This window comes from Tachysurus vachellii, chromosome 24 (genome assembly GCF_030014155.1).
Source record: "Tachysurus vachellii isolate PV-2020 chromosome 24, HZAU_Pvac_v1, whole genome shotgun sequence".
Lineage (NCBI taxonomy): Eukaryota > Metazoa > Chordata > Actinopteri > Siluriformes > Bagridae > Tachysurus > Tachysurus vachellii.
Window position 1 is genome coordinate 13,868,052 of NC_083483.1, and position 26,882 is coordinate 13,894,933.

Genomic DNA, 26,882 nt, shown 5'->3' on the forward strand with positions numbered 1-26,882 from the left:
TTGAGATTTTCTGACTAACTCAGAGATGCTGTGTGTGAAGCCCCTTCAGTGTGAATTATTTCACTCCTGTTAATCCACACCACATATCGCTAACTTTCAGATAGATAGATAGATAGATAGATAGATAGATAGATAGATAGATAGATAGATAGATAGATAGATAGATAGATGAGATAGATAGATAGATAGATAGATGATATAGATAGATAGATAGATAGATAGATAGATAGATAGATAGATAGATAGATAGATAGATGATATAGATAGATAGATAGATAGATAGATAGATAGATAGATAGATAGATAGATGAGATAGATAGATAGATAGATAGATAGATAGATAGATAGATAGATAGTATATACTGTAGATAGATAGATAGATAGATAGATAGATAGATAGATAGATAGATAGATAGATAGATACTTTATTGATCCTGGAGGAAATTCAAGTATATATATACATATAAATGTAACAAACTATTAGCTAATTAGCTGCAATCAGTAACTGCCATGATGTATATGTACCTTTAAGATCTATTTTTTACAGATTTAGACTGATGCTACATTCAAGTGCTACCATAATCCTTCTGATTCACACTTTGGAAGTGGTAATTACTACAGTAGTATGTCTTGTTTACATTTCACAAAAAGCACGAGTTAGTTAGCTTGCTGACGGGTGGAATTACGGTCCAATCAAAGCTATTTTCAGGGTATTAAAATGTTTATAAAATGCTGTAAAAATGATCTACATAAATGAATATGAAAAACGGAGCAAGCGCTAACAATTAGCCGCAGAACACTAAAACACCGTTCACTACAGAATCTGTAGCTTAGCACACACATAGCACGTGAAGGTAGCACGACCGTAGTGATAACACCATGGGGTTTATTCTTTCTCCTCACAAAAAACGCAGTATAATTTTTTCAAATTATTCTGCTGGCTCATTTAGACGGAAAATGTGGATCTTGTTCAGTAATTGTTAACATCTACACCGGATAACATCTGTTAAAAATACACTAAAAAGCTTAATAAAACCTTTTTATTATTATTTCTAATCCTCCTGCATCTGTAGTGTAAATCTGATGGATCTCCAGTATCTCACTGCTATGAGAAAACAACAGAAATCCTGTTTACAGAGCAGATCTTTGATTCATTTCTTAAATGTTTTATTTATTTATTTTTTTACTATTTCATGAATTCTTGTCTTAAAGGTGTTTGTAACTCGAGCTGTAAACCTTCTAGCTGTAAATATGTGTATTTGGCTTTGTGCGACATAGAGTCCGAGTCCAGAAACATCAGCTTTAAGTTTCTAGTTTTGTTAACAAGCTAGCCAGCTAACTATGGGGGCTTTTTACACCTGGTCACTTCATGTGTTTTCTGTGATCAGATAGCTATAGCTATCGTAACAAGACCAGGTCTAAATGCCCTCCGAAACGTTTTCGAGATGGATATAAATCTGATCGCTCAAACCACTTCAGGAGGTGGTCTGGGACGCGTTTCAGATGAAACTGGACAGGTGTAAATGAATGTGGTTGTTCAAGCCACATACGTCAGCGCTATACTCCTCCCAAACGGAAGTACGTCACTCGCAGGTGACTCGCGAGTCGTGAATTGCGCCAGAAACAAATATGTTTTCCCACCAGTGCTGCTCCAATCTTTCGCCCAGGTGTCTCGTTGGGTCTTAAAATGCACTGCTGCCGCCAGCGAAAATGCAGCAAACAGTAAATGCTGTTTTTTGTAGCAACTGCATACACCAAAGTGTGTTCCGTTTCATTACCCCGGAAATGAGGAAAAATATCTTAGCATTTTGGGCGTGAGTAGAAAGAACGGATCGATAGCCGATTCGCCGAGACGCATTTATGTGGCCTAATGTAAATGGAACAGTTTTAACAAATCAGATAGCTATCGGATCAGAGACAACACATGAAGTGACCAGGTGTAAAAAGGCCCTATGATTAGAGTCAGTACTTATTACGTAGGTGTGATAAGCCTGGCACTTGCTGAACTTGGGGATCGAGGAGACCGTCCCTAGTTGCCAAGAGGAAATTCCAATTTAAAGTCGGGGTGCACGATGTTTGATAGCCAATGTTGACATTTGAAATCAATAAAACAATCACACCCCTAACCCAAATGGGCGTCACCCGTTTTGATAGCTCTGCCCCACACATACATACGTAACCCAGGCAAGTATTATGGTGGAACCTGCTGGGGCAGCTGGCCGAGGGGATATTTTTATCAGTAAATGAACACAATGAGTAATACTGTGGTAATACAGATGTGTTTGTGTAGTACTGTGTGTTGTAGCGTGAAAGGTTTAGCTCCGTTTCATGCTGAAGACGACGTTCAACACCTAGAACCCGAGGTAGAGGTAACGGCAGGTATCCGCCATGTCAGTGTTTCAGTCACTTTCTGCTAATGTCACACATGCGCACTGAACACTCTCTTTGCCGCATATTGACAAGACACGCCCCTTTCTGCTCATTGGCTACACGTTTGTTTTGTCTGTCTGAAGCAGTTTTCAAACATCGTGCACCGCACCTTTAAGAGCTCGTTTTCTTTGGATATAAAAATTTACGATGTTTTGCCCTTTTCGGGTGTTATGTTAGCAAAAAAATGTTTCTGTAATAGTTTGTCGTTTATACTCATATATTCAAGTATCCTTGGAGAGAATTGTGATTTCTATTGATGTATTAAACACCCCTGAAAAGTTTTTCATTTTCACCACATTAAATTGTAAATTCCCTCAAATACCACACGTACACCAATGTTCTTGGATAAAAGTTTACTAAAGAAGCACAAAGTAAGAACATTTGTTTAAAAACAAAAATAAACTCTCTACAATGTTCTGCCTGAACCACGCAGGAGTAAAAACTCTACATGAAAGTGTTACACAACTACATTCTTGTCCTGATATTATAAACTTCACAGCCACAAACCCCCCTTTGAGCGACAACTGGTGTAAACAAATTGTAAAAAATTCTAAAAATCAACAGAGATGACATTTATCCCTGAGTTTGAGTCGTTCCAGAGGCCAGACGTTACACGGACTGACCCGAGACCCAAACGTCCATCCTGCGAAACCTCTGGAAAACGTAGTGATAGAAATTTGGAAGTGCTTTGGAAAATACATTCAGTTGTTGTGATGCTGACGTTACAGACGATTCACGTTCCTTCCTGCAGATCTATGACCCCACACATCCACCCTAACTCAGACAATTGACATCTTCAGACTCATTTGATTCGATCAGCCTGGAGAACAACTGAGCAGAAGATCTCTAGTTATTTTCTCTTCTGGAGAAAAGCTTTGGCTTCCTTCTGCAGCTGTTTAATGTCCTCTTTCTCGCTGTCCTCCGACTCGGGAACGTAGTCCGGATCCTCGACCACGTCCTCTTCCTCGCTGTCGTCGTTAATGAAGCTGTTCTCGTATTGGTCTTCATCTTCGTCTTCGTCGTTCGCCGGTGCGGTCGTCCTTGCTGTAGAGCGATAGAATATTAATGAAAATGAAAGTGACGTATTAGACCGGAGGGCCGCGATACATTTTAGTGAACTGTGTCTTTAAATTATTCGTTCCTCAGAACGCAGAATAACGAATTAGCATCTTTTGTCTTATTATAAATAAAGCATGCCAAAATATTTGCTGTTGAAAAACAGCCGGTTTATTGTTTGTGTAGGTACACAAATGTACACACTCATGTATAAACGCTCATGTACTGATTCACCAGCTAGGGAGCGGATTGGGACGCGGCCGAGGACTTGACGAGTGTTTTCGTTGCCGTTGTCCTTCGGCTTCTCCCTGTTCAGGGTCGGCGGTTCGGGGCCGCCAGTGACCAGTGTTTTCATTTCGACAACAAAACAAAATACAAACTGCCCCTTTAATCAATTAACCTTGCAAGTGATTGATGGGGATTTGACACAAAGTCTTGAAGCGAATTCAAAAACAGCAGGGACTGCAGTCTGGGTCTCGGCCTGGAGTGAATTATTCTCTAGAGAGTATCTGAGTGTGTTTGGCTCAGGTGGGGTCATGTGCATTTCAAAGGGAAGAGAGCAAACTAGGTGGGTGTGAATAAGAGATGCGAGTAATTACCAACCCCCCTGCCTCCCCTCCCCTCTCCTCCCCCTGCTCCGTCCTGAGTGGCTTATAAAAGCTGCCAAATCAATGAAAGCACCGTATCCTTTTATTCAGCGTGTCTCAAGTGGACAGCCAGCGAGAGAGTCAGTGGAAGATATGAACAGCTGAATCATTGGGGCTTTACTTCCCCCTTCATCTGCCCCTCTCCTCTGTTTGGGTCAGTTAAGTTTTGTCGTACTTGGCAGCGTAGCTTGGCAGGCGTCCCAGAACGCGCTCGGGTCCGAGCTGGCAGCGTATCAAATTCGTATTAAACGAGATTATTTAAAATTTAGCAATCAGGTCATAATTCAACAAGGATTAGTTTGAGACTTTTAAGGGGAAAATACAAACCTGGAGGTTTAGTGTGTTTGTACTCTTTTTTGTGGAGAGGATTCTTCCTGGTAGGGAAAAGAAAAAAAAAAAATAAATAAATCACAACACAAGCACGTAAAGTTACATCTGGAACAACGTGTACGAGAGAAACTCGGAGCTATCAGGCAGAAAAGTGTCATGGATTCGTGAAGCGTGTTATTTAGAGGCTTCACCAACCAGTTGCTCTACCAGTTTGAGCAGTGGTTTGGTAAGTGGTCAGACACCTGTAGCAGTCTGTGCCGTACGGACACTCCGGACGATCGTCAGCTTCCTCGTCTGCGATGTGCTCTTCCTCGTAGTCGTCGTCTCCGGGGTGACTGCACTCCTGAAAATGGATGGGGTTTTTCCTGGAGGAGGAACGTAAACACACAGCGTTTCTTGTGAGGTTGTGGATTCTTTGACACGGCAAGCTTCAAGTCCTGACACTGTTGCTAAGCAACCAGGAAACACGGGGGATTCTGAAGCGATACATATTGACTAAGAGAGACCAGGTTTTCTGTCGCACTACACATCAGTGCCGTCGACAGAATTATAGTGGAAATGATTGTGTGTCAAACATCAACAGAGCTTTCAGGGGAGCTCCTTTAAATGGTCCAGAGAGCATCAGATTGTTCTCTCCAACATCACCCTCTCTCCATCTCACCATCTCCTTTCCTCACTCTCTCTCTCCATCTCTCACCAGCCCTCATGCTTCCTTCTCGCTCTCTCGCTCTCTCTCCCCCCATCTCTCACTAGCCCTCCCCCTTCCTTCTCTCTCTCTCTCTCTCTCTCTCTCTCTCTCCATCGCTCAGTAGCCCTCATGCTTCCTTCTCTCTCTCTCTCTCTCTCTCTCTCTCTCTCTCTCCATCTCTCACCAGCCCTCATGCTTCCTTCTCGCTCTCTCGCTCTCTCTCCCCCCATCTCTCACTAGCCCTCCCCCTTCCTTCTCTCTCTCTCTCTCTCTCTCTCTCTCTCTATCGCTCACTAGCCCTCATGCTTCCTTCTCTCTCTCTCTCTCTCTCTCTCTCTCCATCTCTCACCAGCCCTCATGCTTCCTTCTCTCTCTCTCACTCTCTCCATCTCTCACCAGCCCTCCTCCTTCCCTCCCTCTCTCTCCCTCTTTCTCTCTCTCTCTCTCACCAGCCCTCCTTCTCTCTCTCTCTCTCCATCTCTCACCAGCCCTCCTTCTCTCTCTCTCTCTCCCCCTCTCTCCCCCTCTCCCTCTCTCTCTCTCTCTCTCTCTCTCTCTCTCTCTCTCTCTCTCTACACTTAGTTGAGATGCTCAGGGACACTGGGCCCGGCACAGTACCGTGAAGGAGTGAAATAATTTGAGTGAAGAACTTTGGGAAGATTCATAATGGTAAAGTGATACGTCATGTGTTCTTTCCAGCCTGAAGATCTGAAGAGGAACTTAATGGATAAAAGATGTCCCAAGCCATGTGGGATTCACCACGGACACGACTACGGAGTGCTCTCGGCCTGTTAGCAGTCAGCCGTAAAAGACAAAACAAAAACAAATCAAAGACATAAAAGAGGGCAACATGCACAAGGTCCTTTTGATATACGCAAAAGCGATGGAACCAATTTATCCATGGTAAAAGTTTATGATGCGATTTCTCCGATTTTAAATAAAAGACAGGAAATAAAAAGCACCAAAAGGTCTTATCTGAAAGCAGGAGGAAATAAAACAAAGCGTGGAGTTTAAATTGAATGATCATCTCAGCAGGTCCTGCTTGAGGACTAGAGCATCTCAGCAGGTCCTGCTTGAGGACTAGAGCATCTCAGCAGGTCCTGCTTGAGGACTAGAGCATCTCAGCAGGTCCTGCTTGAGGACTAGAGCATCTCAGCAGGTCCTGCTTGAGGACTAGAGCATCTCAGCAGGTCCTGCTTGAGGACTAGAGCATCTCAGCAGGTCCTGCTTGAGGACTAGAGCATCTCAGCAGGTCCTGCTTGAGGACGGGATGCCAAATATTTCTGTTTTTTTTTTTTTTTTTAATTTTTTAAAAAAGTAATCATTTGGTTTGGATTCGTACCTGTAACAGGAAGTGCCGTAGGGACATGGCGTCCTGCGCTGAACTTTAACCTTCTGCTGCAGGTTTGTCTGCGAGTTTCTGGAGCTTTCTGGCCTTGAGGTTGAGCCTCCAGCTTTAGACGTCTGACCGCCGTCAGTTTTCTTGCTTTCTTCATCCTTTTCCTGTTTGTCTGTTTTCTGCGCTGCTTTGTCTGGGTTCGTGTCTTCGTCCTCTTGTGAGATGTCTGGGCTGGACATCGACACCGGAGCCTCAGCCTGGTCCTGTTGACCACATATACATTACAGCACAGTGGAATTCTTTTCTTCACATATCTTAACTGAGGAGGTTGGGGTCAGAGTGCAGGGGCAGCTATGATACAGCGGCCCTGGAGCAGGGAGGGTTGAGGGCCTTGCTCAAGGGCCCAACAGTGGCAGCTTGGCTGTGCTGGGCCTTGAACCCCGATCCTGCGATCAACAACCCAAAAGATCAAATAAAAATGATCTAAAACCCACCGATCATCTGGTGGTCTAAAACACACCGGTTCATTGATGCATCATTATAATTTAGATCTTTATCTAAAACCAAATCTTATCATTTATTTCTAAGTTCTAAGTAAAATGATTGAGATTTTTTTGCTTTATCTTGATCCCCTAGTGCAAGCCGGTGATCTGCAGGTGATTAGAAACACAGGTTGGTCCAATCCAGCGTGGAAGGTTCAGAAGGTTGGTGGTTCAAGCCGCAGCACCACAAGCTGCCACTGTTGTGCCCTTGAGCAAGGCCTTTAACCCTCTCAGCTCCAGGCAGTGCTGCATCATGGCTGACAGTGTGCTCTGACCTCCACTTCCTAACAAACTGGCATATGTAAAGAAAATATAAGAAAAATATAAGAGAGAGAGAGAGAGAGAGAGAGAGAGAGAGAGAGAGAGAGAGAGGTACCTGGCTCTCCTCCGTGTCACTTTGAAGCTTCCTCGCTCTCTTACTGGGGGCTTTGCTACATCCTTCCTCCTTAGCCTCGTCAACCCCTTTCTCCTCTTCCTCGTCTCCTGATGATGAAGGTAGCCTTGCCCGGGGTCGTTTGGGTCCTGTGTGAGTGTTTCGGTCTGCGCGTGCTGGAGCTCGTTTCACTGCTGATGGACGAAAACGTACGAAGAGTCACGTTACAGCAATTTACACACACACACACACACACACACACACACACACACACAAAAAAAAGAACACAATATTCAGTAAGTGGTGCATGACATCTGTATTTTAGGGTATTTCAGAGACTGCTGAAAGGATGAAGAAAACAAAAAAAACAAAAAAAAGACCCAGGGAGATGCGGAAACTTGGCTAGTCCACTTTTGCCCCTTTTCCACCGAGGCAGTTTGAGTGCAGGTTCGGAGCCTAATTTAGAACCAGTTCTTTCTTTTTCGACAGCCAAAGCACCGGCTCTGAACCAGGAAAAGTGGTTCTTAAGTAGCACCAAAACGTTCCTGGTCTAGACTAAAGAACCGCTTGTGTCAGGGGCTGTGGGCGGGGCTGTGGGCGGGGCTACTGTTAGCGCATTTGATAATGTACCTTAAGTATACTAATGTTTAATACACTTTTACTTTACCGCAATATGATACATTATCAGCACACATGATAGTAAGTAGCTACATGCTAAGGCTAACTTTTTTCTGTGTTAATGATAAAATAACGTTATGTACTTTCTCGATTACAACCTCCGTTTATACAGATTACATGGAGCTGCACGTACACGTTGGATTCGCCGCGTTTGGGTGTTAATGTAGGTAACACAAAGCCATGAGCATTAACAGTAAAGCAACATCCACCATTGTTGATGTGTTTGTGTTTGCCGCTGCTGCGCTAACGTCGCTATGTAACGTGACACGTATACAGTGACGTCAGACTCGGCTCTGTGACGGCTCTCTAGCCGGTGGAAAGGCAAACCGGTTCTTAGAAGGTTCGCCAGTGGAACCAGCACCAGCGTTAGCTCTGAACCAGCACCCGGTTCTTTTTGGTGGAAAAGGGGCATTTGAGGAACCGCGATGAGCAGAAAAGCGTCTCAAAGATACACAACGTATCTTAGATGAATTGAGGTGAATTTGGACAGTCCGGGTTCCTGCTGGTGCAGGAACACCACTGAACCTTACGTACAAGAGCTACTTCTCTCTCCAGCGTTGGAAAGTCGATAAAACCTCATAAACAGATTCTCTCTATTCTTTCACAACCGAATTGCAGGTTCCGAAAGTCACAAAAGTCCAGCAATTTTGTCAGCCTCTGAATGGAAAATAGGTCCGAGGTCTTTTCAGGTCCGAGGAGACGAATTATACATTCTGGTGTACAACTTCTCACAAGAGAGAGCGTGAGTGAGTGCACTAGAAAGAGTGAAGAAGAAGAAAGTAGGGAAAAAATGGCAAAAAATATAGAGAAACGTCGGTGTTTACGACACCCGGCGCTGACAGACTGAACTTTTAATCAGGGTTTGTTTCAGTGAAGAATCTCCACAGTTTCCACTGAACTTGAGTTTATAAGGGAAGGAATGTTTTTTAAAAGGCCACAGTGACATTAATGATCGGTTTTAAAGGACGGAGTAAAGATGTTAACATCATCTTATCTTTATCCTATTCGCTTCGACTCGGCGAATAATCTGCACATTCGCTCGTCTTCTGTCGCTTTACGTATCGGTGAAGGGAAAGAGAAATGGCAAAGCAACTAATCAGCAACTGCCCCTGGTTATATGATTCCCCTCCCCCGCACCTGCCTGCATGCCCCTCCCCCAAACAAACAACATCTTTCTCTCAAGCGCAGTCGGTTTGCTACTCAGACGTCTGAGGCAAAAAGGCCACTAAGCGATCCGAGATGTCGCTGAGGTGAACACGACGTTCTCCTTCCGATACCTTTCACTGGTGATGTGTTCAGGGCTGCAGGAGCAACGGCCTTCATCCAAGCAGGAAGAACTCTGGTTTTACGAGGCGTCGGAGGGTCAGGATCGTCCGATTTACAAGAAGAACGAAAATCTGCACCAACCTGCACACACACACACACACACACACAGATAAAGAAACTTCTGAAAATCACTTCTCTAGATAAATATTTTGGTAGCACTTTACGGAAGGCTGGTGGTTATAGAGCTACATTACACATTCATAAGGCTGTAACACAACCATAGACTTTTTTTCTGATCCATAAGATACCATATTGTGTTTGACTACAATATCTAAGGCAAATCAATGACACTCTAATGGCTTAAGGACATTTTCTAGTCCTTAAGTGAAGTCATGAACTGTTCATAACAATTTTATGAAGCTCTTATGACCACCACATTGACAACAATATGACGGTGCCTAAATTATAATCGGTGTCATGTGATGTCGTTGTGCTGCCAGCGACTCGCTTGCCTTAATAGTTTGGTAGCACTTTTATATAATGGCAAGTGGTTATAAAGCTACATGACACCTTCATAAGCATGTAACAAGTGACAAGTGAGTTTTATTTTAAAATGAATGACACCATCAATGACATTCTAACGAGACACTGATCAAAGAAAGGTTATCTACGTTTTCTGGCCGTGTCAATAAACAAGGTTATGTTTTCTGTTTATAACACCTTAATGACACCCCTACAACACCACAAGGATAACATTATTTCATATATTTCAAAACCTGAGTCAAATGACGTCCTTATGCCGCCAGGACATTCTTCAACTGAACACTTCACTATTATTTTATATACCGATGGTGTTCATAGGGCTACATAAACCCCATTATGGCAACCAATTTATACTTTTACAAAGGTTTACTTTAACAGGCATCAACAGTCATAAGACCAGTTTGCCAAATTTGATGCCAAGTTGAAATCATACCCAAGTCAACTGGCATAGATTTCTGTTGACATAAGGTTGTTATGACACATTATTAGCTGAGTTACAATTTGTTCAACAGCGTGCCAGTTGTCATAATGTTGTGAAAGTGACAAACAAAACACTGACAAGTAAAATGTCACTAAATAGAAATGTTTCTTACGACAGATGACAAATGTCATAAGCCTTCATAATAAAATTTACATTATTATGTGAACAAAAGCAGCCTCTTATGACTTGTTATAAGCCTTTATATCAACTTGACATCAAACTGGCTTTATTATAAGGAGTGTAGGGAAATACTATCAGTGATCATCTTTTCTCTGTACAAACTCTGCTATTCTAACAGCTCTACAGCCCCCCTCTCCCCCCCGTCTCTCCCTGTGTCTCTCTCTCCCTGTCTCTCTCTCTCTGTCCGTGTCTCTCTGTCTCTCTTCCTGTCCCCCCTCTCTGTCTCTCTCTCTCTTCTCTCTTCTCTCTCCCTGTCTCTCTCTCTCTCCCTGTCTCCCCCCCCCCCTCTCTCTCTCTCTCTCTCTCTCTCTTTCTTTTCTCTCTCTCTCTCCCTGTCTCTCTCCCCCCTCTCTCGCTCACTGTGTCTCTCTCTCAGTGTCTCTCTCTCTCTCTCTCTCTCTCTTTTCTCTCTCTCTCTCTCCTCTCTCCCTGTCTCTCTCTCTTTCTCTCCCCTTGTCTCTCTCTCTCCCTGTCTCCCCCCCCCTCTCTGTGTCTCTCTCTCTCTCCCCTCTCAATGTCTCTCTCTCTCTCATTTAACTCTAATGATTTACAGAAATGGAAGGTCTATATCTGTGTGTGGGTGAGCAGGAGCTACAGCGGCTTCCCACGTTCCCACGGTTCACGCTATAGAAAGGGGAATAATAGATAAACAATCTGTCTCTTTTCCATCCGAGTTTGGTAAAACTATTATGTACACACAGAAGACCTATAAAAACCCCAGGACGTCTAGCTGAGATATCGATGAACATGGCGTTCTGATAAGCGCTGAGCGATTTTATGACTCGCTGCGGGGGCGATATGTCAAAAAAAATATAGAAGATACATCATACCAAGACATCGGATGGCTGACTGATCATGCAGCAGTGAGACATTAAAAAAAATAATAATACACGTGACAAAGAGTGAATTTCCTTACAAGAAAATGTATTCAACAACTAACAGTTATAACAATAATACAGGTCAGGTGTATTACATAGGGTGTTTCTACACATCAGAATGTTGCTTATTGCTCCTTTAAAAGGAAATAAACCCTCCCTACATGTCTGTTATACTGCTTACACAGACACACACACGCTTAAATTACAGCTAGTCAGGTAAAAAATCTAGCAATCTGGACAGTAAGACAGATTGGCAGTAGTAATGTATACAGTTCTCCAGTGAGAACAAAACATGATAATGTTGCTTACCGCACCTTTAAAACAAGCCTGCAAGAACTAGATATATTTCACACTCTTTCAAAGAAACAATATTCCACAGTCAGCAGCAGTTATAACCGTAATACAGATCAGGAGTAGGTGATGTGTTGTATGTAAAGTGTTTCTACACATCAGAATGTTGCTTGCTGCTCCTTTAAAAGGAAATGGACCTCCTCTGCATATCTCTGCATAGCCATTATACATATCTATTTTTTTTTCTCTGTTAATGGAAGAGTTTCGAATGAAGACAAAGCAGGATATAGTATTGTTTGCTGCCATGGTGACGCAGAGACTGACAGCCCATAATAAAGTGTATTAATGGCTCCAACATAATTAAACGTTTCTGGATTTAGATATTCGCATCGCAAACACAGACAACTGGAACGGTTGCCTGATCGATCAATTTGGTGCCAATGCTAATATATATGTTACTTATTGCTCCTTTAATTCGAGTAATCAGACTCTACATCTGGAGGATGTCTGTTAATAAGTATGGCCGTTAAAAAGTTCAGGTGTCGTATGGATCTCACTGCAGCTCTTTAGATATTACCATGATAAATGTTGCTTACTGCACCTTTAAAGGAATCAAACAGATATGATTCCTATTATAAATGATTCCTATTATAAAGATATAAGCAATATATGTTCAAACGGATGCGTACACCTGACCATCACATCCTTGTCTTCAGTTCCGGAAGCAAACAACTGTGTATCATGTCTTTGTGTGCCGTAGCTTTATAACTTCACTTCACTTGACAATGTGTGAGAGACTGAACACTGACTCAATCCCACTGAACACCTTTGAGATGAACTGGACCTGGAGTCTCCTCACCATCACCATCAGTGTCTGATCTCACTAATGCTCTAGTAGCTTAATGAACACGGATCCCCTCGTCCATGCGCCAACATCTAGCGGAAAGCCTTTACAGAAGAGAAGCGTGGAGTTTCAGGTCTTATAGCGTCGCGCCGTGTCGCACGACTACAGCGTTTAAACCCCACCTGATCGCATGCGGCAGTGTCCGCCGTGTGCGGCTCGTCTCTCGCGGCCGCCTCGTAGGTGAAAGACGGACAGTGTTTGGTCTGAGGAGTGTACGCTAGCGTCTCCTCACACGATCGTGAGGATTTAGAGTTCTGCTCCGTCTCGGACTCCATCTCCGTCTCCTCTTCCTCGAAACCCTGACTGTTCCTGTTACGATAAGAAAAAAAATTTAATGAGTTTCTTCTCCTGCAACATTTCCAAATCACGTGATGAGCTTAAGTAAAGATTTGCCAGGAACCTGCCAGGCAAACGGATCTGAGCCAGTTCTACTGCAGTGTGCCGTTCAGACAGGCAACAAAACAAAGCTGATTTATTTCTCCTCTGCCTTCAAACGCAAGCAAACCAAGTCGTGGTTTGTTTATTTATTTATTTATTTAAATCGGCTATGCAGCATCCCTCGCGTTCGATACAACGAGGACGTCGAGCGCTTCTTCTCATAAGAGAAAACAAAGTCACACACATCATATACTTCACGCTGAGTATTACAAGGGAACAACTGGTCCAAAAATCGTCTAAAACACCAAACCTGATATAAAACAGCACGACATGGAATGTTAACGGGTTTCATCCGTAAAAATAAGTATAGATTTCCCACAGACATCTGTGTAAGAACAGAGAGTTTAATTCTTGCCTGTCGCGCGCACACACACACCAAAATGTTTTGACTGTGTAATGCATGCAAATGACAGCGTCGTGAATCGATTCCTCACGGACGGGTGCGCAGAAGAGATTAGCATCATTTATTTCTCCCCCTCATCTGCGTGCCACGTGGGCGCAATTTTGATTGGAAAAGGCTGCGTGATGAACGGCTAAACGAAACCGATCTGAAAGTTGCATCGCTGATGTGTTCTGGTTTATTAAAGGTGCCCTTCCACACAAAACCGTTTTTACTAGTATTTTTTGATATGTGTTAGGTCCATATGTGTTTGTGTTGTGTCGTGTGAAAACGAACTTCTACCTCCCCGGTCAGTTCTAGCCACTTAAAAGAAATAAGCGGAGAAATCAGGTCAGTTAGAAAAGCTGCTCAGAGTGACGTAGAAATAATCGGCGCTGTTTCTGTTACTGTTTATTGTCTTGGCATCAAGGCAGGATACACCCTGGACGGAGTGCCAACCCATCACAGGGCACACACACACTCTCATTCCCTCACGCAATCACACACTACGGACAATTTTCCAGAGATGCCAATCAACCTACCATGCATGTCTTTGGACCGGGGGAGGAAACCGGAGTACCCAGAGGAAACCCCTGAGGCACGGGGAGAACATGCAAACTCCACACACACAAGGTGGAGGCGGGAATCGAACCCCCAACCCTGGAGGTGTGAGGCGAACGTGCTAACCACTAAGCCACCATGTCCCCCAGCTGACTTTCACCTTCAATGGAATTCTATTGCAATAATTGATCGGATCTCTCGCAGAATGATATGAAAGACTTCACATCCACAAACATTTGGCCACTAGCCAATGATGTAATGGTTTAAAAGTGATAATGTCAGAAGACAATTGCCACGAATACATTTTATTACGATTCAAAATGCTTGATGGTTTACTTAAATAGTTAAATTACCATCCAGATACATCCATGGCTAAACGAGCTGGTTGTGGTTCTTCCGGTGCTTCTGTCTCCTCTTCAGATTCGGGGTCATATATATTATATATATATATATATATATATATATATATATATATATACGTATATATATATATATATATATATATATATATATATATATGGCAATATACCTGAAGAAGCCGTTCTGCCGCAATTCCAGGTGATTGTAAACAAATGTCCTCTAGCCTAGGCTACTTATTGCTCTGGGTGAATGAATAGTCATGCTCTCATATCCTAGCGCTTAGCCAATCGGAGCCAAGCAGCATAGCTCATTTGAATATTCATGAGAACTGGCACAAATCGAGCTGAGTCTTCCTGCAGGCTTTCTATACCACACTAGAATGGCCATGATAAACTTCAGACATTACCACAAAAGTAATGAAATACGTGTGAGGGCATCTTTAACTAGTGTTTAAATTCACACTAGCTTTTTGAGAGGGTGAGGGTGATGATTCCTGCTCACTGAAAACCGTTCTGTTGTTTTGGTTATTTTTATGCATACAGTTCATCTTGTAATGTGGCCTTTAATCGTATTATCAGAAAGCACTTGAATCCGCTCCATGTCTCAGTCAGCATCAGGGTTGTGTATGTGTTCCTAATGAAGTGACCAGTGAACCGCTTGTCTGCAGGGTCCAGATCGTACTGTAGGTGTTACCTGGGTGTCCGTCCCTCCGCTACAACACGCACTCTGTACATGTATGTCCCTGGGAGCAGAGAGAAGACGGCGCCGTCCTTCAGCAGGTGCCACTTGTCCTTCTCTAGCGGCTGCGGCGACGCGTCCACAGACGTCTGAAAGAAACACGGGTTCACGTGCGTCTGCGGCAGACACAGGAAGCGAGTGAGGGGGTTTAAACGCTGAGATACGGCTGGTGTATAAAAATATGCAAATAAAGTTCATCAGGGTTTAGAGAGTGACAGAAAGACAGAGAAAGAGTGATGTATATATTCACTCCTTCACTCCTCTGACATGGAACAGCTCCATCTAGTGAGTGTGGAGTTCATTTATACACTTGTGTTATATTAGTATTATACAGCTAGTCCTTCACTTTAGACTTACACATTATGCTACATCACACACACACAGCCCTCACACACACACACAGACATGCACAGCCCTCACACACACACACACACACGCCCAGCCCTCACACACACACACGCCCAGCCCTCACACACACACACACGCACAGCCCTCACACACACACAGACACGCACAGCCCTCACACACACAGATACACACAGCCCTCACACACACACACACACGCCCAGCCCTCACACACACATGCCCAGCCCTCACACACACACACACACACGCCCAGCCCTCACACACACACACGCCCAGCCCTCACACACACACACACGCCCAACCCTCACACACACACACACAGCCCTCACGCACACACACAGCCCTCACGCACACACACAGCCCTCACGCACACACACACGGCCCTCACACACACACACACACGGCCCTCACACACACACACACAGACACGCCCAGCCCTCACACACACACAGACACGCCCAGCCCTCACACACACACAGACACGCCCAGCCCTCACACACACACAGACACGCCCAGCCCTCACACACACACACAGACACGCCCAGCCCTCACACACACACACAGACACGCCCAGCCCTCACACACACACAGACACGCCCAGCCCTCACACACACACAGACACGCCCAGCCCTCACACACACACAGACACGCCCAGCCCTCACACACACAGATACGCACAGCCCTCACACACACACAGATACGCACAGCCCTCACACAACATCACAGCCCTACCACATGCAGCCCTCACACACACACAACAGCCCCAGCCCTCACACACACACACAACGCCCAGCCCTCACACAACACACACTCACACACACACACCAGCCCTCACACCACACACACAGCCTCACCGCACACAACACAGCCTCACCACACAGCCCTCACACACACAGCCCTCACGCACACACGCAGCCCTCACGCACACACGCAGCCCTCACGCACACACGCAGCCCTCACACACACACACACCCCGCACGCACACACAAGCCACCCTCACACACAACAGCCTCACACACACACACACCAGCCTCACCACACACACACAGCCCTACACACACACCACTCACACACACACACGCCCAGCTCACACACACACAACACGCCCAGCCTCACACACACACACACGCCAGCCCTCACACACACACACACAGCCCCCCACACACACTCACAGCTACACACACACGCCCAGCCCTCACACACACACACACGCCCAGCCCTCACACACACACACACACACCCAGCCCTCACACACACACACACACACACGCCCAGCCCTCACACACACACGCCCAGCCCTCACACACACACACGCCCAGCCCTCACACACACACACACACACGCCCAGCCCTCACACACACACACACACACGCCCAGCCCTCACACACACACACACGCCCAGCCCTCACACACACACACACGCCCAGCCCTCACACACACACACACACACACACGCCCAGCCCTCACACACACACACACACGCCCAGCCCTCACACACACACACACACATGCCCAGCCCAGCCCTCACACACACACACACACAGCCCACACACACACACAGCCCTCACACACACACAGCCCTCACACACACACAGCCCTCACACACACACAGCCCTCACACACACACAGCCCTCACACACACACAGCCCTCACACACACACAGCCCTCACACACACACAGCCCTCACACACACACAGCCCTCACACACACACACACACAGCCCTCACACACACACACAGCCCTCACACACACACACACAGCCCTCACACACACACACACAGCCCTCACACACACACACACAGCCCTCACACACACACACACAGCCCTCACACACACACACACAGCCCTCACACACACACACACACAGCCCTCACACACACACACACACAGCCCTCACACACACACACAGCCCTCACACACACACACACACAGCCCTCACACACACACACACACAGCCCTCACACACACACAGCCCTCACACACACACAGCCCTCACACACACACAGCCCTCACACACACACAGCCCTCACACACACACAGCCCTCACACACACACAGCCCTCACACACACACAGCCCACACACACACACACAGCCCTCACACACACACACACAGCCCTCACACACACACACACAGCCCTCACACACACACACACAGCCCTCACACACACACACACAGCCCTCACACACACACACACAGCCCTCACACACACACACACAGCCCTCACACACACACAGCCCTCACACACACAGCCCTCACACACACAGCCCTCACACACACAGCCCTCACACACACACACACAGCCCTCACACACACAGCCCTCACACACACAGCCCTCACACACACAGCCCTCACACACACACACACAGCCCTCACACACACACACACAGCCCTCACACACACACACACAGCCCTCACACACACAGCCCTCACACACAGCCCTCACACACACAGCCCTCACACACACAGCCCTCACACACACAGCCCTCACACACACAGCCCTCACACACACAGCCCTCACACACACAGCCCTCACACACACAGCCCTCACACACACAGCCCTCACACACACAGCCCTCACACACACAGCCCTCACACACACAGCCCTCACACACACAGCCCTCACACACACACACACACAGCCCTCACACACACACACACACAGCCCTCACACACACACACACAGCCCTCACACACACACACACACACAGCCCTCACACACACACACACAGCCCTCACACACACACACAGCCCTCACACACACACAGCCCTCACACACACACAGCCCTCACACACAGCCCTCACACACACACACAGCCCTCACACACACACAGCCCTCACACACACACAGCCCTCACACACACACAGCCCTCACACACACACACACAGCCCTCACACACACACACACACAGCCCTCACACACACACACACACAGCCCTCACACACACACACACACACACAGCCCTCACACACACACACACACAGCCCTCACACACACACACACACACACACAGCCCTCACACACACACACACACACACAGCCCTCACACACACACACACACACAGCCCTCACACACACAGCCCTCACACACACACACACAGCCCTCACACACACAGCCCTCACACACACAGCCCTCACACACACAGCCCTCACACACACAGCCCTCACACACACACACACACACACACACACACACACACAGCCCTCACACACACACACAGCCCACACACAGCTCATCACATCAGCAGGACAAACAGTTCCTAAGAGTGACACTGGCAATGCTGTAATATAATCTCTGAGCAAATACAAGAGAACACGCTTCATAACACGAGACAGAGAGAGCTGCAAAAATATTTAATCTGCTCTACTATTACAAGCTGTTTACTGTCCAGTACATAAACACACACACACACAGAGAGAGAGAGAGAGAGAGAGAGAGAGAGAGAGAGAGAGAGAGAGAGAGAGAGAGAGAGAGACAAAGGCAGTTTGAGAGAGAGAGAGAGAAAATTATATCACAGGCTTTTCGATCCTGTCGTTCGTTTGTTGTAGTTTCTCTCATGTGAACACTCCAGCACAGCATAATAAACCCTCCACAGTAACATCAAACGTCACCATCAGCACATATGAGGTCAAAGAAAACCTGCTGCAGGACGTACGGGTTTGAGACGCAGCTGTCCGTTCACATTCTCCAGAATCCCATGGTTCCTGGACACTCGTTTATCACTCACCTGTATGGGGACAAACAGAAAATATGACGGCTCTTCGATTTACAAACATCTCTTTCTTCTGAACATTTTGTAAATCAAGATGTGAATCGAAACAAGTGTCTCGAACATGTGGAGCTCACGTGTTAAAAAAAAACTCTCACGGCTAAAAGTTTGTTTACATCTGACCATCACACCCATGTGTGCTTGTCAAACATCTCATTCCAGAGTCATTCCTTCTCTATTTGCTGTTATAAATCAGCTCCACTCTTCTCTTCTCTTCTCTTCTCAGGGTTGAATTACGGCTGTGTGGATTTGAGTTCATTCAGCTACAAGAGCATTAGTGAGATCAGACCCTGATGTTGTTCCAGTTCATCTCGCAGCTTCACCTCCACACCATGTCTTCATGGAGCTCAGGACCTTTGTGTTCTTCACAGGGACGTTGTGACGTGACACTGGAACAGTGTCTGTGTCTCTTAGTTCTTAGGGAAACTGTAAAGCTACAACATACAAATACATCCTATAAAATTGTGTGCTTATGGGAATAGACCTGAGGAGGACTCGCATACGAATGTGATGGTCAGGGGTACACATACTTTTGACCATATGGTCTACATGTGTGTGATCTAGTTCAGTATGAAGGCTGCATGTTTGAATCAGTAAAGATGGAAAAGATGTTTAGAGACCACTAGACTCCTGCTGCATCTTATTAGAAACCCATGAGTCAGAACAGTTCACACTGTTAACCTTTCATTGTTTTCAGTATTGTTTCTTAATATTACAAATATTAAAGCATGTTTGCTGAGTAGAAACACTAGGTGGCGGTAGCCTATGCCCGCTTTTCCACCAGAAAGAACCGGGTGCTGGTTCAGAGTGCTGGTTCGAAGTTGGTTCCACTCACGATCCTTCTAAGAACCGGTTTGCCTTTCCATGGGCTAGAGAGCATCACAGAGCCGAGTCTGACGTCACAGTATACAACGTTATACAGCAACGTTAACGGGCAGCAGCAAACACAAACACAACAACAATGGCGGATGTTGCTTGAATGTTAATGCTCATGGATTTGCGAGCCTACGTTGACATCAAAACGCGGCGAATCCTGATTTAAAATGATTTAAAAATGGTGCTAACGGCGTTCTCTTTTGTCTTGTTGGTCACAGTAGCCCCACCCACAGCCCCTGATGCAAGCAGTTCTTAAGTCTAGACCAGCAACGTTTTGGTGCTATTTAAGAACTTAATTTAAGCTCCAAACCAGCACTCAAACTGCCTCAGTGGAAAAGGGGAACTAGAGGTTAAAAAGTCGGACAACTGAACGGAAGGTCAATCCCACGTCTACCAGGCTGCCGACGCTGGGCCCCTGAGCAAGGCCCTTAACCCTCAATTGCTCAGATGTATGAATTGAAATAAAAGGTAAGTCACTCTAGATAAAGGTGCCTGATAAATGGCAGAAATGTAAGTGGTCTCTAAGTCCTAAGACACGCCATGCTGTGCCATCTAGAGGACTGAGGTTGTAATTACAACAAGAGAAAAACGTTTTCTCCTGCAACTGAAAGTGAAAGTTTGATGCCTGGACATTGAAGGCATTGAACTTGGAATTTTATGATCATTTTTATGATGATAAATCCTGCTCATGACGAATCAAACCTTGCACAGACTTGTGTGTTCCCTAATCAGCTCAGGAAACCGTGTTAAAGAGCTGATTAACTTCCCAGTTAGAAGACAGAAAATCAGAATCAGGTTTATTGGCCAACTGTGTTGACACACACAAGGAATTCGGTTCCAGCTGTTTGTGACTCTCAAAAGTACAGACATAAATAACACTATAAGACTACAACACTATAACAAACTATACAAAACAATGCAGACGATGAGATACAATATAGACAGAATGAATATAAAATATGAAAATAGAATATATGACTGATCGGTTATGTACATAAAGTGTGGGCGTGCAAATAACAATATTGTGCAATATTATGCTTTTTGTACAATATACAGCAGCAGTAGTGTGTAATATATAGATGATGTGATGACTGACAGTTCTGATAATGTGGCACTTAGAGATATGAAGCAGGGAATATAATTATGGTGAGTTGTTGATCAAGGTGATTGATTGTATGGGGAAAGAAACTGTTCCTGTGTCTGGAAGTTTTTCATTCTGTTAAACCTCCATCTTTGCAGTAACAAACAGCACTAAATCATTTCTCACCCCCAGAAACGGTCCTCTCCCGATCACAGTGTCTCCATGTGGCACGTCAATGAAAGTTCTTTCTCCATCAATCTGCTCCAACTCAAAGCCTGGCATTCTGAGTCCTATCAAACATTTAATTACTACAACTTATACTTATTCTTATACGTGGGTAACTACACCAATTGTGCATAAACAAACGCAGTGACGTACCTTATTGATGATAAGCTTTGTAGGTGTAAAAAAAAAAAACAACAACACAAATATATATATATATATATTTAAATGTTCAGTAGCAAAACAAGCCCTTCATTCTTGCACGTTTTTTTTGCAAACACTTCCGGGTAGTGCATGAAATAGTGCGCATGCGCATTTATTTAAGGCACTAAAGAATTAATGCGCAAATATTTAATATTATTTAATAATATTAAATGTTTATTTTTATTTTTAGAACGTTTTAATTTATTTTTTTATTTATTTTTATTGTGTTTTTATCTTTTGTAAATTATGTATATACTGTTGATCGCTAAAATTATTATTATTATTATTATTATTATTTAATTATTTTAAATTTAATTATGTATTTTATTTTGTGTGCGTGTTTTAACTCTGTTGTCTTGGAAACGTTCGAGAATGTTTACGCATGCGCAAAAGCGATGTTTATTCGCCTTTCGATATGAAAACCTTTTTTTTTTTTTTTTTTTGTAAATTACTCACCGACTACGTAATCTAAGTAAACCATTCGGACACCTTTAATTAGTTTGATTTACACGTGGTGTAAATTATTTATTTAATATTTTATACATATCGAAAAGGCGTCGTTTCTGCAATGTTTTGAAAATCCTGCGCATGCGCAGCAAGAGGATAGGCGTAGTGACGACACAATAAACAAGGCATTTAAACGGTGAGTTGTCACGAAAGCGAAACTAGCTGGAAAATCGAAGGTAAATTGTATTTATTGTGGCGAAATCGTTATGGTTATAGAATCTTAAGTCAGTTACCGCTTATTATTTGAATTGTCGGTTGTACGTTTTGAGTAAATAGTAAATATAATAACTATATAATAAATATTTACCTGCATGTTCCTGGCCTGTTTACATCTATACTGTATAACCTTAACGTTATAGAGAAATTGTTATAGGTAGAATTTAGAGTTGACAATAGTAATAGAGTAAGATTTCTACACTATTCTTATATACGTTGAAAATTTTATTAATTTTAATGAGATGAACATGACATAAATTATGATTATATGATAAGAGACTGAATGCATTTTGGGATACAGATAAATCACAATATTACTAGATGTAAATTCCGCCACGAAAGGCTTCAGCATTCCGTATTTTTACATTTCCAGCATTTGGCCTACACCCTTATACATTATTTCATTTTTATACAACTGAGCAATTGAGGGTTAAGGGCCTTGCTCAGGGGCCCAACGGTGGCAGATTAGTGGACCTGGGATTCAAACTCAAAACCTTCCGATTGGTAGCCCAACACCTTAACCACTAGGCTACCACATGTCCCACATTCAGCCACTCAGGACTATGGTCTGTCATCATCATGTGGACTCCGAACTGCTTTGCATGCCGTGAATCTTTTCCGAAGCCTGCTTGAGTCAAACCTGTGTCATTATCTGTCGCAGCTTCAGTTGAGAGGAATGTACGGCGTTGCTGAAAGATGCAGCATGTCTCTAAAAGGAACAATAAACCCCATGCTAATGAAGAAGGAGTCATCTCCTTGATGTCCATCAGGAACGGAGGACCAGAGCTAAACTTCACAGAGATGCTACCTACAGAGATGAGCGTGAAGATCTTCAGCGATCTGGACATAAGGAGCCTGTGTCGTGCCTCGGTTACCTGCAAGCGCTGGAAAGTGATCATCGAGGGCAGCGAAAAGCTGTGGAGGAGCCACTGTCTGGGCGTGCTGGCTGTCTGCCCAAGGGAGGTGGATTGGGACCGGAGCGACGGACATTCCTGGAAGGTTGGTCACCCAGCTGTATGGCATATAAGATATTATCCGTGATAAGGAACATCTATTCAGTTTGTTCTTTTTTATATCCAGGTGACTCTGGTTCGTAATTACCAGAAGAGCTGCGTAAAAAGAAGATGGTTGAAAGGTAAGTACAGCAACATCCGCTGTGTTGAAGATCTGCCACCAAACAGCATGTGCTCTCTGGATGTAGAGACATGGGGGGAAATCCTGGAGGCCGAGCTGGAGAGATAAACCTCCGAATACAGACTTTTAAAGTGATGATGAACTGCTGTAAGGACTTACTGCTGAGCACAAACATGTCTTCTGAAGCACTTGTGTAAAAAATGTAATTGATTGTAATTAATATTTAAAATTATTTTAAAATGTATAATTTATTATGGAAAATGATTGATGGATGTTGGCAAGAAAAATGATCTTATTCATGCAGTTAATCAGGACAGAGTTTGTTAGAAAGTAGGGATTGAATTGTAGAGCAGAGATTTAAACATTTTTAAGCAAGCAGTGTGAATATGTATTCTATTGTTCAACAATGAAAACTGAACTTTTAAATTTTTTATATACTGTTGATCACTAAAATTATTATTATTATTATTATTATTATTATTATTATTATTATTAGTATTATTAGTATTATTCATTCATTCATTCATTTTCTACCGCTTATCCAAACTACCTCGGGTCACGGGGAGCCTGTGCCTATCTCAGGCATCTTTAGGCATCAAGGCAGGATACACCCTGGACGGAGTGCCAACCCTTCACAGGGCACACACACACACACACTCTCTCATTCACTCACGCAATCACACACTACGGAGAATTTTCCAGAGATGCCAATCAACCTACCATGCATGTCTTTGGACTTTACTAACTACTACTACTACTACTACTACTACTACTAATAATAATAATAATAATATGAATATGAATATGAATATGAATATGAATATAAATATAAATATGAATATTTAATTATTTATTGTTGTGGTTATATTTCATTATACTGTAGTTTAAAAATGCAATACATTACCTGTATGTTAAATTCTTTAGCTAATCATCATATCTAATGTTGTCGCTCATATTGTTGTGTCAGCTAAATGCAAAATAAAAATAATTACAATACATTATGCTGCCCGCTTTTTCATTTCTTTTCATAAAACTCAAAACTCAAAACTTATAATAAACCTATAATATGAAGATAATTGACTTTATCTTTGACATCTTTTACTCATCATTTATTATTATTTATTTTATTGTTTTGGACAGAACTAAAAGTTAAACCCATTTACGTTTGTGAGAAAAGGTAAGTCAGGCTTTTATAGCAACCTGAAAGAAAACATCTTACTTTTGAGAATTCAGAACGTTATTGAGCATCCAGCTGATGAAGAATAAACTGGGATTGAAAGATAAATTCACTTCATCCTGCTGACCACCAGGACCACCAGGTGACCAAAGAAATGCCTATTACACTATTAACTACAATCTAACTTCAATCACTTGTCATTTCAAGACTAGACTACTGTAACTCACTGCTGGCAGGTCTACCTATGAACGCAATTCGTCTTCTGAAAATGATCCAAAATGCAGCTGCACGACTGCCAAAAATGGACCAGCTCCCTCTTACCTCAAAGCCCTCATCACACCTCGCACCACACCTCGCACCCTCAGAGCTACCAGCACTGCTGCACTGGTCCCACCATCTCTCAGGGTAAGATAAGCGTTAGATAAACAACAAGACTTTTTTCTGTTTTGGCACCAAGGTGTTGGCATAAACTTCCCCTAGAGGTTTGGACAGCTGAGTCACTGGCTATCTTCCAGTGATGGTGAAGACCGTTATTCATGACAATGAACAGTGTTTTAGACTCTGTTTTAGAGTTAATGTATCCAATGCTAGAGACTTAAGCACATTTGAACGTCACTCTGGATAAGAGATTCTGCCATCTGCTGTAAATGTAAAATGTAAACGTAACTTTATGAGCCATTGTTTTATCTGGTGGAAACATGAGTGTACCTCAACACAACCAATTACTGGCAGCGCTATTAAGAGATTGTTTGTATTTACTGTATCCTGCTAAAGCGTTTGGATTTTCATTCCTTTTTTTTCCTTCTGTTTTTGTAGCAAAAAATATAATCAAAAATAAATTCCTTCATTAAAAACAGATAAGAATGAAATTTTACATCCAACATCATCATCCCCATCATAATTTTTTTCATTCTTCAACAATTAATGACCATTTTTCCACAAATAAAAACAGGTACAATACTAAAAAAGCGACAACATGTCTGAATGATAACCGAATCATAACATTTTTTATTTCATAGTATAACAATTTATAAAAATAAAATATTCACAATGATATAAAACTGTATAATTTGTGCATTTAAGCATTAATATCACGTGCTACAAAACATCTACACTGTATTGTGTGTTTGTTGGTTCATCTGTCACACTTGTGAATTGACTTTATTCTGAGAGATCCGACTTGTGTGTTGAAGTGTTTACATTAGAAACCGGTTCCTGCATCACAGCATCCACCAGGGCAGCTTCCTGCGAGCCGCCAGCAGGTTGCCATGTCCTCATTTTTACCTCCCTAAATTCAACTCTTTTGCTGCTGTTGATCTGGTTTTTGACTCTATAATGAGTGGAACAATACTTGGGGATATAACTATGTACAGAAATTATGTGATACTGAAAGTTTAATTATTAAATTACTTTTAACCTAGTCTATGCTCAGTTGATATGATATGATATGATAAGATATAATATGATATGACATGATATGATATGATACTTTATTGTCAGAACGTCTGATTTTTTTCTTGCTTCACAATACATTTTCTAAGTTTGCAGCAATCATCTCTTACACAACATCACTTAATCCACAAACTCAAAAAAAAAAAAAAACACATTTAAAATACTCTTGATTTACGATTAAGTGTCTTATTTAACTCAAGTATCGCCTGATGCAAAAAGGAGTATTTCAATTTCAATTTTTTGAATCTTGGGATTCTGTACCTCTGATTTGATGGTAATAATTCGAACTCATTATGCAGAATATGATTGGGATTAGAAATTATATTATTAGCCAGTCTTAACAAATTATTATAATAAGTTGAGTCATATAGCTTCTCTAGAGGCATGCCAACAATTCTTGAGCAGATAGTTAGTGGTTCTTTTTTGGGGGTTTGGTTTTGATTGGACATTGTTCTTGTTTGGGGGTTTGGTTTTGATTGGACATTGTTCTTGTTTGGGGGTTTGGTTTTGATTGGACATTGTTCTTGTTTGGGGGTTTGGTTTTGATTGGACATTGTTCTTGTTTGGGGATTTGGTTTTGATTGGACATTGTTCTTGTTTTGGGGTTTGGTTTTGACTGGACATTGTTCTTGTTTGGGGGTTTGGTTTTGCTCGGACATTGTTCTTGTTTGCGGGTGCGTACTGATGTTACATGGGTCTTGTTTGGGGGTTTGGTATTGATCAGAGATAGGTGCCTTTAATTACACGGATCTGGCACCCCAGCCTGGGATCTTCC

General features: G+C 43.4%; 2 protein-coding genes across 3 annotated transcripts; one reads left to right on the forward strand and one right to left on the reverse strand.

Moving 5' to 3' along the window:
* Window positions 1–2,768: 2,768 nt before the first annotated feature.
* On the reverse strand, window positions 2,769–21,696 carry aplf (aprataxin and PNKP like factor). Its single transcript, XM_060860738.1, has 11 exons — window positions 21,574–21,696; window positions 21,382–21,485; window positions 19,125–19,196; window positions 15,058–15,218; window positions 12,749–12,935; window positions 9,361–9,490; window positions 7,409–7,599; window positions 6,494–6,753; window positions 4,706–4,828; window positions 4,461–4,507; window positions 2,769–3,474 (listed from the first exon to the last, which is right to left on the reverse strand). Exons 2-11 carry the CDS (start codon window positions 21,475–21,477, stop codon window positions 3,281–3,283), a joined length of 1,461 nt encoding a protein of 486 aa, XP_060716721.1. The 5' UTR covers window positions 21,478–21,485; window positions 21,574–21,696; the 3' UTR covers window positions 2,769–3,280.
* Window positions 21,697–22,166: 470 nt separating this feature from the next.
* On the forward strand, window positions 22,167–24,329 carry LOC132839291 (F-box only protein 48). Of its 2 annotated transcripts, none has more exons than XM_060860189.1 (3): window positions 22,167–22,304; window positions 23,006–23,343; window positions 23,425–24,329. In XM_060860189.1, exons 2-3 carry the CDS (start codon window positions 23,041–23,043, stop codon window positions 23,584–23,586), a joined length of 465 nt encoding a protein of 154 aa, XP_060716172.1. In that variant the 5' UTR covers window positions 22,167–22,304; window positions 23,006–23,040; the 3' UTR covers window positions 23,587–24,329. The 2 variants fall into 2 exon arrangements, with proteins under 2 accessions (XP_060716172.1, XP_060716173.1); XM_060860190.1 differs by having other exon boundaries at window positions 22,227–22,264.
* The last annotated feature ends 2,553 nt before the right edge of the window (window positions 24,330–26,882 follow it).

What these genes read in the sequence shown, in the direction of transcription:
- LOC132839291 (XM_060860189.1), top strand. Translation starts at nt 23,041, where the DNA reads ATGCAGCATGTCTCTAAAAGGAACAATAAACCCCATGCTAATGAAGAA. An exon ending in GCGACGGACATTCCTGGAAG is followed by an intron (nt 23,344 to 23,424) that starts GTTGGTCACCCA and finishes TTTTATATCCAG; the next exon opens with GTGACTCTGGTTCGTAATTA.
- aplf (XM_060860738.1), bottom strand. Translation starts at nt 21,477, where the DNA reads ATGCCAGGCTTTGAGTTGGAGCAGATTGATGGAGAAAGAACTTTCATT. An exon ending in GACAGCTGCGTCTCAAACCC is followed by an intron (nt 15,219 to 19,124) that starts GTACGTCCTGCA and finishes TGTCTGCCGCAG; the next exon opens with ACGCACGTGAACCCGTGTTT. An exon ending in GCGGAGGGACGGACACCCAG is followed by an intron (nt 12,936 to 15,057) that starts GTAACACCTACA and finishes TTATCGTAACAG; the next exon opens with GAACAGTCAGGGTTTCGAGG.